The sequence below is a fragment of the Nematolebias whitei genome, chromosome 8, assembly GCF_014905685.2.
Source record: "Nematolebias whitei isolate Nwh7 chromosome 8, NemWhi1, whole genome shotgun sequence".
Taxonomy (NCBI): domain Eukaryota; kingdom Metazoa; phylum Chordata; class Actinopteri; order Cyprinodontiformes; family Rivulidae; genus Nematolebias; species Nematolebias whitei.
The window spans coordinates 19437767-19454206 of record NC_056505.1 but is presented as its reverse complement, the minus strand read 5'-3'; the positions used below and the strand labels follow the sequence as shown (position 1 = coordinate 19454206).

The following is a 16440-nucleotide window of genomic DNA, read 5'->3' as shown; positions in this document are numbered from 1 at the left end:
CTTGAGCAGGGAGGCCCAGACATCTCTTTCCACAGCCACCTCTTCCAGCTCTTCTGGGAGGACTCCAAGGTGTTCCCAGGCCAACCCAGAGACATAATCTCTCCAGCGTGTCCTGGGTCGTCCCCGTGGTCTCCTTCCAGTCGGACATGCCTGAAGCACCTCCCTAGGGAGGCGCACAGGGAGCATCCTTACCAGATGCCCGAACCACCTCAACTGGCTTCTTTCGATGTGGAGGAGCAACGGTTCTACTTCGAGTCTCTCCCGGATAACTGGACCTCTCACCCTATCGTTCCAAGATCCAGCTTTGGCAAGCCAGGGTCAGAGCGCCAAGGCCACTGCTGGAGTCATGCACCCGACTCGTATCGCTCCTCATGCAGGTGGTGGGTCCACAGGAAGTAAAACCCATGTTGCTCATTCAGGCTGAGCCCAACTGGGCCCATGAGTAGAGATTCAGTCACCAGGCGGTCGCCGACGAGCCCCTCTCCCAGGCCTGGCTCTGGATTGGGGCCCGGTAACCCACATCCGGGCAAGGGACACCGAGCTCCTTGCAGGTTTCAGTCCATATGAGTTTTTGGAATAACTCTTTGTCTGGCCTGTCACCTAGGACCAATCTGCCTTGGGAGACATGGGGCAATTAAAATTGCCCCCGACAGCATAGCTCCTAGGATCACTCAGGCACATAAATTCCTCCACCAAGATAAGGTGGCAATTCAAGGAGGAGCAGGAATTTAAAATGTCTTGGAAAATAATTGAAAACAAATTTTGGATGAGTGACATGATAGCAGCTTTGAGCGGACAGATTACGCTCTTTTATCTTTTCACTAAAATGACTTGTTTTCTCTGGCGAGTTCTGACAAACTGATAATGTAATTGCTAGGACAAAAACTTTTTTTTTTTTAAAAAGGCAATAATTTCCAAATTTATCTTAGCCCAAATGTTTTTCTCAGTTTCCATCATTTCCAGATTAGTTTCCTTTGAAACTTCTTTTTTATATATATTATTATTATTATCCAAAATCAAAATACAGCAATTCTAGCACAATGTCCAATTCTATTTTCCAACAGATGTTTGTCACATCATAAGGGTCTTTTCTACAAAATAACACCACAAAATAATGAAAATAAAGAAATATAACAACTGCAGATAGATTTTGTTGACTGATTATTTTGTACACCAATGAGCCACTTAAAATAAATGGTACCTGATACGCAACTGATTACCAAGTTGGAAGATGAAGGTGCAGTTGTCAATATGTTGTTTAATGATCATTAAGTATAACATACAAGTATGATTTCTAAAAACTTACTGTCATCGACTATAGAAAAAAAAATTCAGCCAACCTCTAGTAACAATTACCCAAAGCTTGAACATTTAAAATGAAGGTTACTCTTTGTACCACTGAACCAGCATCATCCTCTGCAACAGCCTCAGTCTGATGATAGTGATTGGATGTCTGATAGCTGGCCGTCCTCACAACAGACAACAGAATGACCTGAAGTCGAGCGTAAAAGCCCAACAAGAGACGAACTGATAAAAAAATGTATATAAATACTAATGTACAATAAACATAAGATTAAAAATAAACTGCTTAATTTTTCTTTATTCATTCTGTTCTAAAATAATGGGTGCGCTTTGGCGCTCATCAATGTGCACCGATTTGGTTGCAATATCTGAGATTAGTGATAACAACACAATAACCTGCCCAAACACAGAAAGAAACTTACTTAACTCAAATGACAAGTTGTTGTTAAAAGAGTGTTTTTAGAATTAAACTTGTTCACTTGATTAAAAGTGATTTCCAAACTGACCTAACAGGAAAATTATTACCAAAATACAAAACAGCTGTTTCTCTTTGGCATAGTCCCCATCCTGTCCTTTAATTTTTATTATTGTCTGTCCTTCATGTCAACTTGTTTCTCGTTATTTTCCAGACAAATATGAGCGTTACCACATTGTGTGAGCTGTTACAGTGGGTGGATACTAAACACGGGTGCACAAACAGGAGATAAGACCACTGGCACTGGGAACAAAACTTTCAGATAAAGTTGTGAGAAAGGATTTAAATTACATTACTGCTAACAAAAATACTATACCAAATAACTTTTCATAAGAGACAACAACAACATAGTAATGACTCTATTAATAGGCCTTCGAGTGGGTCGAATTTAGTGTGAGGTCTGAGAAAATCCTTGGAACAGCAGGCACCAGTGCTGAAACTGTAAATAGAGAACCACGGGTAATGTGAGCTTCTTTCTTAATCTTACCTATTAACATCAGCTAAATTTAAACTCAAGTTTTTATAGAACATTATGTGACTATCTAAACAGTTGTGCTTCTTTCAAACTGTGTTTAAAATCATGGAAAAGCTGTGTGGTTTCAGCTAACTTAATCACAATGAGGAAATTATTCACAAATTATTTCAACGTGTTCTTGTCCGAGTAATTTATCGAGCAATACGTCCTAACACTGCATTTGCTTTATCTACTTCATAAACTTTTTTTTACTAACATATCTGACTTAGTTTCTTTGCTGGAAGAACAAAAATGAAAATAAATTTGCATTTTGGGACTCTTTATACTGTTATTATACGTAGTTTAGAATTGACAGCTTCCACGCTTGAAAAGAAATCCAAGAAAACGCTGACAGTTGTGATGTTTTGTGATGATAAGATTCATAAAAGTGCTCCTTAACGTTGAGTATTTACTTAAAAGATTAAAAAGTGTATTTTGAATATGATTCATTTAACTTTTTAATAAATAATATATATATAAACTTGGCACAAAAAGTAAGGAAATTTGTGTTTGGTCAATAATTTATTTTTTGTAACAATGATTCTTGGCAATAAATCTTAAAACCGTTGTAAAGACAGTTTATTTCACCTTATGGTGCCACATTTGTTAGGAAAATTGCACTCGTTAAACATAAAACTTGCCGATTCTTTGTCAAAGCCAAACCGTTGATTCTGCCTGTTTTTTTTAGAGCTTCTGGTACCACAGGTGCTGATTATCAGAAGCTTGATTGGTAAACGTCTCTACACAGTCTGGCACCAAACTATATCCTCAAGGATGAAATGACCCCATAAAGCAGGGATTCTCAGAGAAGAAACTCCAGAATTTGGCAAACGGCCCAAGGTTTATTACCAAGAAGCATTGTTACAAAATAATCAACTAAACACAAATGTTCTTACTTTTGTACTAACTTTATGTAAAACTATGAAAAACACACAATGTAACCATACAGTATATGACATTCCACACAAGTAATGAAAGCATTTTGCTTTATGCATCCAGATTGTCTGAACTGATTTCTTGTGTAAATACGGCAATATGAATAAAAGTTGGGTTTTTTTTGCCATTTTATCAGTTATAGTAGAAGTATGTTGCTGCTCCTGTCATTGAACTACAGATCCATTAAAAAAATTAGAATACTGTGGAAAAAGTTCAATTTTCTTTTGTCAATCATTTCAGAAATTGAAACTCATATACAACATAGTCATTATGAATAGAATGAAATATTCCAAGTCTTTACTTCTTGCCATTTTGATGATTATAGCTTACACATACTAAGAAAAACAAAATTCAGTGTCTAAGAAAATGAGAATATTGTTAAAAGGTTCAATAATGTGAATTCCTGGTGTCACAACCTAATCAGCTGATTAAGGATGATGCTTAAGCTGAGGAGGAAAAGACTTGGACTGTTGCTCAGTGGTCCAATGTCCTCTTTTCAGATTAAAGTAAATTGTGCATGACATTTGGAAATCGAAGTCCCAGAGTCTGGAGGAAGAGTGGAGAGGCCCAGAAATCACGTTGGTTGAGATCCAGTGTGAAGTTCGTTTTCAGTCAGTGATGGTTTGGGGCTGGTGTTGGTCTACTGTGTTTTCTGAAGTCCACAGTCAATGCAGCATCTTATCAGGACATTTTAGAGCACTTCATGCTTCCTTCTGCTGATGAGCTTTATGGAGATGCTGATTTCATTTTCCAGCAGGACTTGACTCCTGCCCACACTGACAAAGGTACCAAAAGCCGGCCAAGGAATATTCTAATTTTCTGAAACAATGAATTTTGTTTTTTCTTTTCTTTTTTTCTATACCAAAATCATCAAAATTACAAGAAATAAAGGCTTGTTTTTTGGCTCAGCACTGAGTCCTTACATCACTTCCTGTAGCTGTTTTGGTCATAATATAGCTCATGTAAAAACCAAATGTTAGATTTACTCCTCTAATAACTTTTTCAGAAATTAATCTAAATGTAATTATTATGACCTTCAGCTGGAAACTAATGCACTTTAATTAGACTGTCAATAGAGGTCAGGAGACATTCACTTTGCTGATTAGTTGTATTTTTTGCTGATACTATCAAACAAGGCTCTTTCTAGTGGTTTTCATTGCATGCCATTGGTACACATAAATAAAGTGGGAGCGTATGCATGTTTTAATTCATGACTGGTCTAACAGGAAATTACAAAAAGAAGAGACTCGTGACTGCATTTTCACAGTCAGAAGCCCAAGCAGGATATGGAGGAGTGAAAAACAACGTGAAGTGAGAAGCACAGGGGTTAAGTGAAAGTAAATATTCCCATGTACGTGTCGCAGCTCACCTGTAGGCAAGAGTCATGCACTCAAAGAGTTTGGTGAGGGAAGCGTCTATAGAGATGTGCGACGTGCTCGCTTTTCCGAAGTGATACGTCTGACAGGTCTGTTTGTTGACGGTGTCAAAGTCGTAGCCCTTCTTCGGGGGGTGCTCGCAGTGCGGCGACGACACCATGAAGTGTCCACTGTGGATGATCTGAGGCTCCAGTCCGTCCGCCTTCCTCAGCCCCATTATCATGTGAGTCTCCTCCGCGTCCGAGTCTTCATCCTGCTCCTGCTTTATGCCAGCCGCCGGACGCCGGTAAGTCTGCCGCGGCTGAGACGTCTCCCTGGTAGCCATATCGGCAACTTTCAGAACAAACAGCTAACGTTAGCCAACTGACCCTTTCATGAGGCCTGCCCGAGAAGGCACCGCGTTTGAGTCCGGTTGTTAAAGTTGGACAACTTTGTGCCATATAGCCAGAGTTCTCACGTCACTCATGTTAAAGTTTGCCTCTGGCCATTAGCGGCCGAAGTTAAAATGTTATCTTGTCAGATAGCTGACGTAGCTACAAAGCAGCTGACAAAAAAGCTACTCCTTTTTCTGTAGCCGGAAGTTCCTGTGCTACGACGTCTCTGATTGGTCAGAGTCAGAGCCCCGCCTACTTAAGGCGGTACAGACACTTCAGATTTTGCCTACCAGTTTATTCAGTTTACTGCTCCGCACTGGAATATGGTTTGTAGATGGACAGGGAGAAGGTCTGGTCTCTACTGGACAGATATCTGGTTACAACTAAAATTATAGACATTTCTCATGAAATCATCCACAATATCTATCCAGCCAAGACATTTATTAAAAATAAATTCAAGAAAGATACTGATATTAACTGTAGCTTCTGTTATTTGTGAATGTATTTTGTCTTATTGTGGGAGAATGTGTTGTTTGGCCTCTTTGGAAACCGTACACACACAAAACAATTCTGACTACCTCATAAATCTTCTGATATTAATGTCAAAATATCAGATGTCAGAGAGTTTCTTTATTTGTTATGAGCACCACATGTGGTGGAAGGAAATTGTGTACACAGGGTCAGAAAAACAGTAATAAGATCTAAGATATGAACTAAGAAAAACGTTAACTAAAAATACGCTAAACACTAGTAGTACAAAAACAATATGTCAAGAGCAGCACAAACAGGATATCATATTATCCATCCATCCATCCATTATCTTTTACCCGCTTTTTCCATTTTGGGTCACGGGGGTCGCTGGTGCCCATGTCCAGCAATCATTGGGCGAGGGGCGAAGTACACCCTGGACAGGTCGCAAGTCCATCATAGGGACACAGAGACAAACAACCATTCATGCTTTCACTCACACCTAGGGACAGTTTAGAGTTACCAGTCAGCATAACATGCATGTTTTTGGTCTGTGGGAGGAAACCAGAGTACTCAGAGAAAACCCACACATGCATGAAGAGAACATGCAAACTCCACCCAGGAAGGCCCCCGGACCGGGATTTGAACCGGCAACCTTCTCGCTGAGAGGCAGCAGCTCTACCAATTGTGCCACCGTGCTGCTGATATCATATTAGCTGTAGTAAATACTCTGGAATGAAACCATGCTTTACTGCTTTTCATAATGATGTCTAAGAATATATTCAGACAGTTAAAACCTCTGATAAAAAAGACACTTAAAACCACTGAGAAATGTACTGCCTTGTGTGTTTTTTATCCATAAGCCCCCAGTATTTCCTTCTCTTTCTGTTCCTAGTGCAGATGTTTCTTGATCTGTTTATTACTAAGTAGTATGTTTTGATATATCGTTCTGAAATACTCTCTCTGTAATGTGAACTATTCTAGTTTTAAGAGAAAAAAGACCCTTCAGTTTTTACTATAAGACAACCTAATACTTCTGTGAAAGTACTATTTGTTTAGACATGTGTGCTTGTGTAATATTTTACAGTTATAACTTTGTTAAAAGCCTAACCAGGGACTGACTCTACAAAGTTTGTGTAGATGCAGCGGAACAGTTACATATAACATGTACTACCCTGAATAAATAAACCTGATTAAATTGATTTTAACAAATGATGTGGATATAAAATGATAACATATTAAAAAATAAGCTATGTAAATAGGAGAAAAAAAATTGCTGCTCATATTAGCAAGAAGGGTTAACAAAAAACATTGACAGAAATTATGTATTAACCTTTCAGCAGATTGCAAAATTTAGGCCACTATAATCAGCACAGATTACATGACAAAAATGTTACGGGATGTGAAATTTAACATTTGCATATTTAAAATGTGAAATAAATTAACAAAAGTATCTACAAAAATGTGTATAGATTTGTTACGCCATGTTTTATATAAAAAAAATTAAAAAAGAGGCTGAATATTTTGAAAAAGCACTTAAGTTGTGGTTTCAGACACAAACTTTGCTATGAGGCCTTTAATATCAGCATTAAAACCATACACAAAAAATAATAAACCATTCTTACAGAATACACACAAGATACTTGTGATGTCTCAGGACTGGTTTTAAAGGCAACTTTATTCCAACTGTAGCTAATGTCATGTCTAAAAAAATGTATTTTATTTGCATTTCTAATATTTTGATTTGTAAGTTTTTCTTAATATTATTTCATATTTGAAACTGAAAAACAAAACGCAAGCTGTTGTAGCTCTCCAAAGGCAAATTTGTCCTCAACACATGCTCTTCTGGACCAGCTGGTTTTATTACACTGGAGGGGAGGACCAGGTCGTCTGTTCCACTGGGATTAGGAAGCTCAAAATGTGACCTCTAAATGTCTCCACAGTCATGGACTGCACTCATCTAGCATCTTGATGCTTCACCTAACAGTTTGTTCTATGGTGATTAAGTGAATTTTATGGTTGTGACTTTTTTTCCATGTGCTGTATGATTTGTGATGCTTATAAAGTGCTTGTTCTTCATCCTCTTTTTCCTTGAGGTCTAAAAATTTGCAACATACTCTGCCACCTCCTCCTCTGTCATGTGTTCATATCAGTCAGATCAGAATCATACAGAACCAGATGTGCTATGCTGATAGTGAAAATAGAACAGCTGTAAACACACACACACACACAACACTTACCCATAACGTACTTTGAACCTACAGATGTTCTATCAGGTTCTGTCTCAAAAGAATCAAAATAAGCTTTATTATCATTGTACCAGGATACAGTGAGATTATGTTCGTGCAGTCGTCCGAAAGATGAACGGAGTGCACGTAGCTGCTGCTACAAGAGCGTGGCCTCTTGTCCTTTATCAGAATACTTTTTAGATAGAAAAACGTAAAAGGCCATGAGGATGTGGTATTACAAAAAAGATCTCTTCACATCTTGTCCTGTCAGGACATGATTTGAGACATCAAAAAACTCTACCAGCAACCACATTTATAAACACAATAGATATGCATTTGATGTCAAGATGTTGAGATTTGTCCATGACGTGGGGGGTCCTGTACTATCACTTTTCCAAGGACATGAAAAGCATGGACAAGCTCATTGTTGGAGATGCCAAAAGCTGGACTGCGGTTTATTATTATTTATTATTTTATATACAGCTTCATAAACTCCTCCAGAGCGAGTTCAGTCACATATTTTTCGGTTTCAGCATATTTGCTGAACTTGAATTAAATTTGCATGTTTTTCATCTGCTAAAATTAATGCACAGAACTGTTAAAAAAGTTCAAATAAGTGGGAAAGTGGCCCATAGCTTTCATGAGAAAGGGAATTTCACACATCGTAGATTTGTTTCTTTTTTGTGTTAGAGCCTTGATTGTGTAATTGGCAGTAGTAGAAAAAGTCTTCCATCTCCTGAAAATGAAAATTGCTCAAAACGACAAAAATTGACATAGTAAATTATATCCATGACCAGAAGATGATTAAAATTGATCAAAGTAGGTAAAAATATCTTCCTGTGAGGAGTAGACAGAGTCAGCCTTAGAGAAAGAGAGTTCAGACTGTCTGGAAGGACTCAGAATAAAGTTACTGCTCCTCCACATTGAACAGAAGTGATTCAGGCATCTGACCTGAATGCCCCCTGACCACTTCCCTTAGAGGTTTTTCCAGGCATATCCTGCTGGGAGGACAGACCCTGGGATGATCCTGCCATCTTCTGATAAGAGGAAGAAAACTGATAAATGTGTCCCCAATAGAAGAATAGATTTTAAATGCTAAATTTTACACTTCTACTCAAAAGATATCCAGTGAATAAATTCCTTGTGGTCACACAAAATTCCATATCTCACAATGTTAAGTTCATTAGTAACATGTTTTTTTTGTTTTTTTTTTTGTTTTTTTTTAGCAGAGATGCTAAAAGTGCTTGCTAAAATAAATAAAAACAAAGATTAAATATTTATTTTGGATCAGTTCAATTCAAACGTGTAAAAAATGAAAACTGCAATGACTCTGTATAGATGCATCCATCCATTATCTTCTGCTTATTTCAAAGTTGGGTCTCGGGGTCAGCAGATTGAGCAGGGAGGCCCAGACATCTCTTTCCACAGCCACCTCTTCCAGCTCTTCTGGGAGGACTCCAAGGCGTTCCCAGGCCAAATTAGATACTTTATAGTTTCTCCAGCGTGCCCTGGGAATTCCCCGGGGTCTCCTCCCAGTCAGACTTGCCCGAAGCACCTGGAGGCGTCCAGGGAGCATCTTTACCAAAAGCCCGAACCACCTCAACTGGCTCCTCTCTATGTGCGGTTCTCCTCTTGAGTCTCTCCCGAATAACTGAGCTTCTCACTCTATCTCTAAGGGATATGGTTGTGGCTTGTATCTTTTTTTCCATGTGATTCATGATGCTTATAAAGTGCTTGTTCTCCATCGTCCTTTTCCCTGACATCTAAAACTTTAGCAAAACACTCTGCCACCTCCTCCTCTGTCAGATCCAGAACTTGAACACTACCACACCCAAAGGGCTAAATCAAAGATAAATAACTGATTGTATTTACCAGTTTTTTGTAGACGTGACCAATGACCTTTAACCTTCTGCTCTGACCCTAAATTTAAGCCAGGATTCCGTTGCCCAAACCTAACACTCTGACCCTTAACCTAACTTAGATTGCTACATCTAACCCAGAGCCCTGACCCTAAACCTAACTCGAGACCCCTTTTCCTAAACCTAACCTTCTGACCGCTGACCCTAAACCTAACCCAACACTTAACCTGCAGGTGAGTCAGCTCAGTGATGGATGGCACACAAATTCAAGAACCACCAGATGATTATGTAAATATTACAATAATTTTAGCAAGTAGGTGGAAGAGGTAAAACCTTGAACTCACCTTATAAACCTGCCATTCTCTTCCTCTGTCTAAGAGACCAGTGGAATATTGAAATAATCTCAGAAATATCTGTAGTAGATTTTTTTTTAAATAAAAAAACAATTTAAACTTAATCTTCATCTTCACAATATTCTAATATTGTGTGAGTAGTACTGCAGCTGAAGAGGTGACTACTATTATTTGGTTTAAAAATGATGTAAACCTGAAAAAATAAATCTACTTTTGGACACTAAACATATTTATTACCATATTCACTGTGTGGATATTTAAATGTTGGCTCAAACTACTTGAAAACCGTATTTAGGAAAAAAAATAGTGTTGCAGTTTCTTTTAAAATAATAATACTTTAAATACATGAAAGGCTCATTCAGTAATACACTACATTGTGTGAGCTATCAAAACTGGCTACGTAATAATAACTAAAAGCTTTGTGAGATGAGACTAACCTGTATAAATAAAGGCTGAATTAATGTACTGTACAGAAATTCCCCAAATTCCAAAGCAAACACGACGAATTTCCGACCTGACCACTAGAGGTCAGTAAAACAGCAATTTTGATTAACAAACAGTAACACGCTTATAAGTGTCATTTTCTGTATTTAATGATAAATATGTATACAGAATAGCGAAATATATTACGTGTAAATTATCTATCTCTGAAGTAATGGAGAAGCCATATATTCAAATATGTTTAGTGGCTTCTTGCTGGTTTTCACTAACATCCAAAATCTTTTAAAATGCATAAATCATTTTCCGGTAAGTTATGTTCAAAATAAAACGCATTACGCGGACAAAAGTGAGAAAATAAGCAGTGGGCAGAATTGGGAGGCCCTGTATGAAATAAATGTGAAAACAACTTCATTTAGCTAATACTGAGGTTTATATAGCAAGTGTGAAAAAAGATAAAACAACGAATAATACTTTCTAGGGTGGATTTTATTTTGAAATGTCGTCGCCGTGTAGAAATGTATCAAACTTTCCAGCTTGTTCCGCTGACGTATTTCCGGTTACACGGGTTTGGTAAGCGGTCCAACCGCTTAAAACCAAAACTACAGTATTTCGTTTTTTTTTTTTTTTCTTCTCTCCTTTTCTTTTCTCTGTTTTTACAGTTTTAGTGTCATTCACTAAAAGCTTACGGGTTTTCACTCTCAGTGAACTAACAATGACGACTGTTTAACCGCAGGAGTCGGGAGAAACACTCGTTTAAGAAAGAAAGTTGCTTAAAACTGAACCGTCTGATGATTTCACTCTCACTGACTGACAGGTGAGGAGCAGAAACGTAATTATGTGTCTTATTGATTGGTCTAATGTTTATACATGGTTTCTCACGGCTTATCCAGCATCTTTAACTCCGGTTCTTATCTCCAAAGCCCTCAGCTGACAGTCAGCCGTCTTGACTCTACAGCCATGATTAGCTAACAAGCTAACTACAAACAACTACAGCTAGCGTAAATCTTGTTTTGTCGTTTTCTTTATCAGGGAATTAACTTTTTTACTTGCATTTATTTCCTTTAGTAAATACTGCAAAACGTATTAAAAACAAGTTCACTCATTTATACAAGTTTTATCCAGGTTTTCAAATGTATCCAAAACTATTTATACCTTTCCTAACTTACTCTTGCTTTGACCAAAATAATGATCTTAATCGTGTGGTGGTGAAACATCTGGAAGCCTTACAGTTTTAAAGGGTAGAGAGTAAGTAACCCTAAATTTTAATGCTTTTTTTAATATGGGAACAGGAGCCAAAACCACATCAGATTAATCCTGTGGTTCAGGACCTTAAACTACTTTTCAGTATTTGATGGGTAGACTTGAGAACAATCATTAGTAAAATGATCTGCTCTATTCACTAAAACTATAAAGTGCAAAATATGATAGAAAAACAGTTTTGTCCTTCTTGGGGGACACCAATAAACCATGACATTGTACTTGTAAACTGTGTTTTGTCAGTGTTACAAAATTATGCTTGTTTAGTAAAACTTTGTTCCTTTTTCAAGTAATGTGTAAAAAGTTCTGTATGACTTACAGCCGAGTGACCTTGTGACTGAAAAGCTGCATATTAAACATATGATCATTGATATTCAGTCATAGCCATGTATATTCTGTGAAAGGTAGGAGTAGTGGTTTTAAAAAGGTATGTCAACATGTAGAGAGGCTCTGAACTGAACTATTAAACTGACTAATAATACAAACTCCAGCATAAAGTGTCATTTTTTTACACGTTACTATATCTAATATTTGATTTTGTTAGAGACACAGTCAAGTTGATGTAAAGTTAGAAAATTCTCAGTTACTGACGTGTGTTTTTGTAGTTGACAGAGGGAGAGCTTTAAAATGTCAACAGACAAACAAAGAGGAATCAGAGTTTCTCAGGAAGAGCTGCTTTGCAAGAACGCCTGTGGATATTATGGAAACCCTGCATGGAAAGGCTTTTGCTCAAAGTGCTGGAGAGAAAAATCACGGCCGCCTGGAGCCTCAAGACAAGACGCGAGGTAAACTTTATGAAGCCAGCAGTGTAACTTTTGGACAAAGACCAAGAAGAAGCATTTTATCTGTGTTATTTAATCATCAGCTTACTGCTACCCCTTTTAGGCCCAGCAGTGACGGAGCACCACCCACATTTTCCAAATTTGAGGAGAAAAAAAATATTGAGAAAGGTAGCCGATATAACACGGTGAGGAGACTGTTCTGGGGCAGCTCGTCGCCTCCAAAACCTCAAGGTAGGTCTGACAACTTTGTGTATTCTGTCGTTGTGTCTTCTGTCCCACGATCACTTGATTTCCCAGATTTATCTGAAACATTGTCCATTGTTTGTTCTTTCAGAGTCCTCAGAAAGCCATGCACACATGTTAAAAGCTTATCAGGGTCTTGAGCCTGGAGACTTCCCTGGCTTTTTAAAGATCCTGCGGAGTCCACCATCCCAGCGCTTGCAGTCACGTTGTACTGCTTTCCTCAACACAATGGAAGCTTACCATGTAATTACTGTATAAATGTTAAGTTTTCACACTTCAAGCCTCTGTCTGATGTCAAAACCTGATTTATCTTTGCAGGATCTGCCGATACAGAAACAATCGGACCTTGTGCAGGATTTCTACCAATCTTTTGCTGAATATTTTAGAAGTGAGTGCAGATCAGTTCATTGCATCTTTGTTTTCTTGTTCATGAAGAAACGATGCTTGAGTTGTTTTCATTTTCAGGTTTTCCTGAGGCTCATGTCACTCAGATCATGGAGCACGTAGAAAAGCTGATAATGACACGGCTGCACAAATGGGTTTTCTGCCACGACAGCTGCGACGATGAACAGAAGGACTTGGCTCTTCAGCGGCGAATACGGTAACACTTCTTGCATGTTAGCAACTCTAATGTAATTTATGAGCTTATAAACTGTAGCTCTAAAGTCATGTTTGTCTCTGATGTTTTTCCTTTCAGTTCCTTAAATTGGGTCACTCCACAGATGCTGAGCGTTCCTTTTCCAGAGGAAAACATTCCAGTCACAGGCGACCCTTTCCTGCCTGCTATAACAGGTGAGTTACAACTTGATTGATTGCTTAATTTTTCTTATTCTTGAGGAATTGAAAATGATCATTATCAGGCACAGTTTGTGACATGGACAGATCCAGGCCAGTTCTTTCATTTCTGATGCATGCTCAATAAGCCAGGTAGATAAATCTAGCAAGGATGAGTCAGTTCCTCTGGACAGATTCTTCTCACACTCATTAGAAACATCTTAAAATGATCTGAAATATATTATTTGTGGTTTGTATTTTAAATATATATATATTTATTTTTATTTTAATCCAGCTATAATAGAAATGGATGCCAAACGTGCACCGCAGGATAAGCTTGCTTGCGTGTCCAAATGCAGTCAGCACATCTTTGAAGCTCTTGCAGTCCTCAACAATGAACCTGCTAATGCAGATGCCTTCCTGTCGAGCCTGGTTTATGTGGTCCTGAAGGCCAATCCACCTCGTCTTCACTCCAACATGCAGTACATGATTCGTTTTGGACTGCCACACAGTCTGATGGCTGGAGAGAGTGGCTACTACTTCACAAACTTAGTGAGTTATGAACAGTCACCCATTCGTCATACTTCGCAGGGTTATATGAAAGTAAGTAACTTGTTCTTGTGTCCTTCACTCGTTCCTTTAGTCTTGTGCTGTGGCCTTCATTGAAAAGCTTAACGGACCAGCACTGAGCCTCAGTCCAGAAGAGTTTGAGGGCTACATGCGAGGTCAGCGTGCTCCTGCTGTATTAACCAAGAGGCAGCAGCTTGTTGAGGAAACGCAGCACCTTTTGGAGGAACTGCAAGGAAGGCAAGAGAAGCTGCACCAAGGAGTAGACGCTCTCAGTGTCGAGCTACAAAAGTGGGTTCAAGCAGTTAATTCACAACTGGATGAAGCAACAACCCAGTTCACTGAAGTACAAAAAGACATAACAGTACAGGCTGAAGAGCCTTCAGCTCAGTGAGGGTATGACGTCTAATGGTCAACATGTAGTTCCAAATGATACGGGTTGCTCTGTTATCAGAACATCCTAATGTGGTACTTAGTGCATATGTAGGCTGCAGGAAGAATCAGATTTGTGCTCCAGGGATATTTTTGCACACGTTTCAACCCCAGACAAAATGTGATTTAAATGCCAGATGAAGGTGAAGGAAAAGTTGCTGAAGAAAGCTTTTTGGCAAGTTGTATGAAGTATTTTAAAAACGTAATTTAAAATAAGTTTCACTTGTTATATACTTTGATACAGACTATTAACACACGTTCCAGTTCAGAAACAGTTGTGATAAAACAATATTCAGCACTCAGGGAACCTGGCACTTTGTGATATCAGCCAACAGTTTAAGTGTGCCTATATTTTCCCTAATGGTATAAACCTCCGTGTCCATCTAGTGACTGCTGTGGAAAAAGGAAAAAAAAATAAAAAACACGAAGGTGAAAATGTATTGTAGCTGTTTTTGACCACTACAGGTTCTGGGATGGGGGTGTGAAAAACATGTTTGTTGGAGCTGTGTTGCCTTTACTGGCTAGTGCAATACAACACATTTCCATCAGGGTCCATGTAATAAAAAGCTGTTTACAACTGTTAACAAATTAATCAAGAAAATTTAAATGTTCTATATTTTGTTCAATGAGTGTATGTAATAATATATTAAAGCTGGCTTATTTAATTTAAAATGATGTATTGCTTTTTGCCTTGTTTGTATTTTATAGCAGACCTGTTTTAGGAATGGGAATGTCACAGTTAAAACAAAAAGATAGTTATATTAATAAATTGGTGCGTGCAAATAATTTGTCAGTTTTCTGACATGCTTTCTGTGCCTGAGTCCACAATAAAAAGAAAAGTTTAGTTGGTCAGAAACAAAAAGCATGAAACATTTCCAGTTCCTGTTTGTGATTTACATAAACTAACATTCTTACAAATATAGCATTACACTTCTGTTACCACAAATCTGATTTTTTTTTTACATGAACCAGATCAAATGTTCTTAAACTTTAATTCTCCACATTAAAATACCTAAAAAATTGATTCTTGCTTAAACAAATTGTTGCATAATCCATCTTTTTGTAATAAAATCTTTTTTTTCAGAAATATTTAGTAGATGCCTCTTCACAATTTCACAAAATGCACTAGAAAAATATGATGTAATTTCAAGAATATGTAAATGCTGTTTGGCTAAAGTGTCATGTAATTGCCACATTTCCAATATTTATAGAGAATCAAACAAGTCTAGAAATTCATAGATTTACTTGAATTAAAATAAAGTCTTAGAATAAAATGTTGGGCTCTATTTAGACACGGTGTTTTGGTGTTAACATTTTAGAAACATTTTTAAGCTGCAGGATATTTCTTGTGACCTGTATGTTTTATTTTTTGTGTTGTACAGTATCAGAGAGTCAGAGTCAGAGTTTCTTTATTGTCATTCGCACCTCATGTGGTACATGTGGTGGAGCGAAATTATGTACACGGGGTCCCAGTTACATCCAACAATAAAATGTCTAAGAAAAACAGTAATAAGATCTAAGATATGAACTAAGAAAAACATCAACTAAATATACACTAAGCACTCATAACGTAAAACATTGAACATCAGCACAAACATGAACATGAGTCTGTGAGCAGATGTGCACGCATGAACACATCAACATTGAAACAGATCAGCAGCAACATGAAACAGATCAGCAGCAACATGATATGGTTTTTCACAGTGATTATTCTAGTTAGAGATTCATGAGTCTAACAGCCTCAGGGTAGAAGCTGTTCCTCAGTCTAGTGGTTCTACACTTAATGCTCCTTAACCTCCTTCCTGAGGGGAGTGGGGCAAAAAGTGTGTGTGCTGGGTGGGTGGGGTCCTTCATGATGCAGGTGGCCCTCTTCCTGCATCTGGAGGTGTAGATGTCTGTGATGGTGGGGAGACTGATTCCAACAGATTTCTGTGCAGCCTTCACCACTCTCTGCAAAGCTTTTCTTTCTGCAGCTGTGCAGCCTCCATGCCACACATTGATGCTCGAGCACAGGATGCTCTCCACTGCACACCTGTAGAAGGAGGTGAGGACTGAGCTT

General features: G+C 38.2%; 2 protein-coding genes across 2 annotated transcripts in view; one reads left to right on the top strand and one right to left on the bottom strand.

Moving 5' to 3' along the window:
* Positions 1-5062, bottom strand: part of LOC119413339 (MLX interacting protein) — a 20578-nt gene extending 15516 nt beyond the window's left edge. The window contains exon 1 of the mRNA XM_037680380.1: positions 4597-5062. Coding sequence (XP_037536308.1) covers positions 4597-4928 — 332 coding nt within the window. The 5' untranslated portion in view covers positions 4929-5062. The remainder of the gene's footprint in view (positions 1-4596) is intronic.
* Positions 5063-10958: 5896 nt separating this feature from the next.
* Positions 10959-14898, top strand: LOC119413338 (rab5 GDP/GTP exchange factor-like). The gene is made up of 9 exons (XM_037680379.1): positions 10959-11140; positions 12189-12368; positions 12469-12596; positions 12700-12851; positions 12927-12996; positions 13074-13209; positions 13306-13400; positions 13678-13934; positions 14026-14898. The coding sequence occupies exons 2-9, from the start codon at positions 12211-12213 to the stop codon at positions 14341-14343; spliced, it is 1314 nt and encodes a 437-aa protein (XP_037536307.1). The 5' UTR covers positions 10959-11140; positions 12189-12210; the 3' UTR covers positions 14344-14898.
* The last annotated feature ends 1542 nt before the right edge of the window (positions 14899-16440 follow it).

Coding starts and splice junctions, on each gene's coding strand:
- LOC119413338 (XM_037680379.1), top strand. CDS start 12,211: ATGTCAACAGACAAACAAAGAGGAATCAGAGTTTCTCAGGAAGAGCTG. Junction 12,997..13,073: donor TTTTGCTGAATATTTTAGAA/GTGAGTGCAGAT, acceptor TTTCATTTTCAG/GTTTTCCTGAGGCTCATGTC. Junction 13,401..13,677: donor TTTCCTGCCTGCTATAACAG/GTGAGTTACAAC, acceptor ATTTTAATCCAG/CTATAATAGAAATGGATGCC.